We start from the raw sequence: 2,892 nt of genomic DNA, 5'->3' as shown, positions 1-2,892 counted from the left end.
GCCTAGCAGCTTACGTCCTCACCTTGAACGCACCAGGATCCCATATGGCCACCGGTTCTAATCCTGGTGGCCTCACTTCTCATCCAGTTCCTTGCTTGTGGCCTGGGAAGGCTGCCGAAGACGGACCAAAGCCTTGAGTCCCTGCACCAGCATGGGAGACCTGGAGGAAGTTCCTGGCTCCTGGCTTCAGATCAGCACATCACCAGCCATTGCAGCCACTTGGGGGGCAGGGGGGTGAATCATCAGACAGAAAATCTTCCTGTTTATCTCCCCCTCATATCTATCTATCTATATCTGACTTTGCAGTAAAAATAAATAAATCTTTTTCAAAAAAAAGAAATAACCTTTTTTTGTGAAATCCAAAATCAGGCGTAAGGTTTGGAAAACAATGACATTTATGAAGCATGTGTGATAAGAAGTATTAGCAAAATAAAGGAGACCTCAACATAGAATAAAACAGAATCCAGAATTGTAGAAACTAAGGAGTGAATTTGAAAACAAAGGCTTGTTGCTTAATATAGTCAATCGATTAAAATAACCAGAGTTTAACATTGTGGTATTGGTAATAGCCACTCAACAGGAAAAATCATTGCATAATTACTTGGTTTATATAATGTGTTTTGTCACAGTGAAAACAACAATAAGTCTCTTGATTTGTCATGAAAATTTTATCATATTATAAATTACTCTGGCTACCTCTGGATCAATACTTTAATTATTCAAAAATTACAGTCATTCTTCAACTACATACAATGGAGGCAACAGGAAAAGAGTGTAGCATTTATCAAACTGATTATTAATTATGAGGCCCCACTACAAACAAAAGCTTTGATTGGATTAAAATTAGCCATTTGTTACTGTCATTTAAAATGAATGACAGAAAGTTTAATTATAACAATCCTTTCTGAAAATATGTTACGTTGGATAAAGATTGAAAACACACTATCAAATTTAGCTATGAAAAAAGCTGATGGAAAAAGACAGATTTCTGAAAGACATGTAGGAGGAATCATTAACACTTACTATAGCCTCTTTAAGCTCTCTTTTTTGGAGGTCGTGATGTTGTGAAAAAAAAGATTTTAGCTTGACCCATGTGCTTTTTGATAGCATCTTTTATCTCTTTATTCCTCAGACTATAAATGATGGGGTTAAAAAAGGGTGACAAAACCGCAAAGGCCAGCGCAATGGCTGTATCCCAGAATAAAGAGTAGGTGGCAGAAAAGCGCAGATACATGAGCGCCACGCTGCCGAAGAAGAGCAAAAAGACGGTGAGGTGGGAGACACACGTGGAAAAGGCTTTGCGGCGGCCTTCAGCTGACCGGATACGTAGAATGACAGCCACGATACCAACATAGGACATGAAAATCAGCGTCACAGCTGTGATAATCTCTACCGCATGAACAATGTCCACCACCTGAATCATGATGATGGCTTGAGTGTCTGTGCATGCCAAGCGCAGCACTGGGAGGAAATCACAGAAGATGTGCTCAAGGTCGTTGGAGCCACAAAACGGCAGGGTAGAGATCCAGGCAATCTCGGGGAGGGGTGTGATAAAGCCACAGACACAGCAGCAGAAAGTCAGCTGGGCACACAGCCTGGGGGTCATGAGAGTGGGGTAATGAAGAGGGCTGCAGATGGCCAGGTAGCGATCAAAGGCCATAGCTGTTAAGAGACAGACTTCACTGATGCCTGTGGAATGAAAGAAATACATCTGCAGGAGACAGCCATTTAAGGAAATGCTTCTGTGTGCGCTAAGCAGGACGGAGAGCATCTTTGGGATGGTGGCTGTGGTGTACCAAATCTCCAGGAAGGAAAGGGCACTGATGAAGAAGTACATGGGAGTGTGCAAGTGAGTGTTCAGTCGGACGACAGTGATGATGACTAGGTTTCCGACAACAATGAAAGTATAGATGAAAAGCAGGGGAATGAAGCAAATAACAGAATCTACCCAGGAATGAGGGAAGGCAGAAAAGATAAACTCCTGGGAGGAGGTCCAATTGGGCTTCTCCATGTCCAAGTGGAGTCTTTCAACTCCTGGAGTATCCCAGCCTCTTAGGAGGTCCCCACTGTTGCTGAGGGACTAGGCACACTTACACAGTCAGCCTTTGGATAGATTCCTGCAGGGAGGAGGTAGGGGAAACAAAGAAATGGTCCAGAGGTCACGGCTTAGAATTTGAGAATATGACATTCCAGCACATGTTCACGACTACTAAAGCCCCTGTGTTCAAAGAGCTAGACAAAGCATTGAAAAAATAACCAACAGTTAAGATAATGTTGTTTTCTGTTTTCCAGTATTACTGATATTATAACTATTAGTCCACAACTGATTGAAAATTATTTCCTCAAGCTCTCAGTTCATATAATTATTAGCATATGCTTTGTTATTTCACTGATAAAGACAAAACTATCACTTGTGAACTCTTCTGTCTTTCCTTCCTTCTTTCCCTCCCTTCCTCCCTCCCTTCTTTTCTTCCTTCTTTTCTTCCTTACTCCCATCCTACCTCTCTGACTCCCTGTCTTCAAATGTTGATTGGTAACAATGGCTCAAAGAATATGCAAAGGAGAAAAACTATAGCAATGTTTGAATGTTATTTTCTTTTGAAATATGGTCATTCTGTTTCCTCTTACACTTTCTATTGTGCACATTCCAGGAAAGGGATTATCTAGATTATTTCATGTTTGAAAGGTCTTTTCCAAGGCAAATAATTCATGAAAACTGAATATGTTAAGAAATAAATATAGTGCTGTTCTAATATAATTGCATGGGGGTGTTAAATGGAATCAAACTATAGAATTCTATGGATTATAATTGAATGCATATATTATAGAATATTGCCCTATCCATTTGTTCCATATTAAGAAGTTTATGTTTTATTGCTGTGTTAATTTTTT

The 2,892-nt window shown here is 40.3% G+C and overlaps 1 protein-coding gene across 1 annotated transcript; it reads right to left on the bottom strand.

Moving 5' to 3' along the window:
- Window positions 1-1,033: 1,033 nt before the first annotated feature.
- Window positions 1,034-2,011, bottom strand: LOC121171553 (olfactory receptor 6K2). The gene has a single exon (XM_041003282.1). The coding sequence runs from the start codon at window positions 2,009-2,011 to the stop codon at window positions 1,034-1,036; it is 978 nt and encodes a 325-aa protein (XP_040859216.1).
- Window positions 2,012-2,892: the final 881 nt, after the last annotated feature.

This window comes from Ochotona curzoniae, unplaced genomic scaffold, assembly GCF_017591425.1.
Source record: "Ochotona curzoniae isolate NIBS_2020 unplaced genomic scaffold, NIBS_Ocur_1.0 scaffold_2683, whole genome shotgun sequence".
NCBI classification, from domain to species: domain Eukaryota; kingdom Metazoa; phylum Chordata; class Mammalia; order Lagomorpha; family Ochotonidae; genus Ochotona; species Ochotona curzoniae.
The sequence above is the reverse complement of the archived record's forward strand: the minus strand, read 5'-3'. Positions and strand labels throughout refer to the sequence as shown.

Coding starts and splice junctions, on each gene's coding strand:
- LOC121171553 (XM_041003282.1), bottom strand. CDS start 2,011: ATGGAGAAGCCCAATTGGACCTCCTCCCAGGAGTTTATCTTTTCTGCC.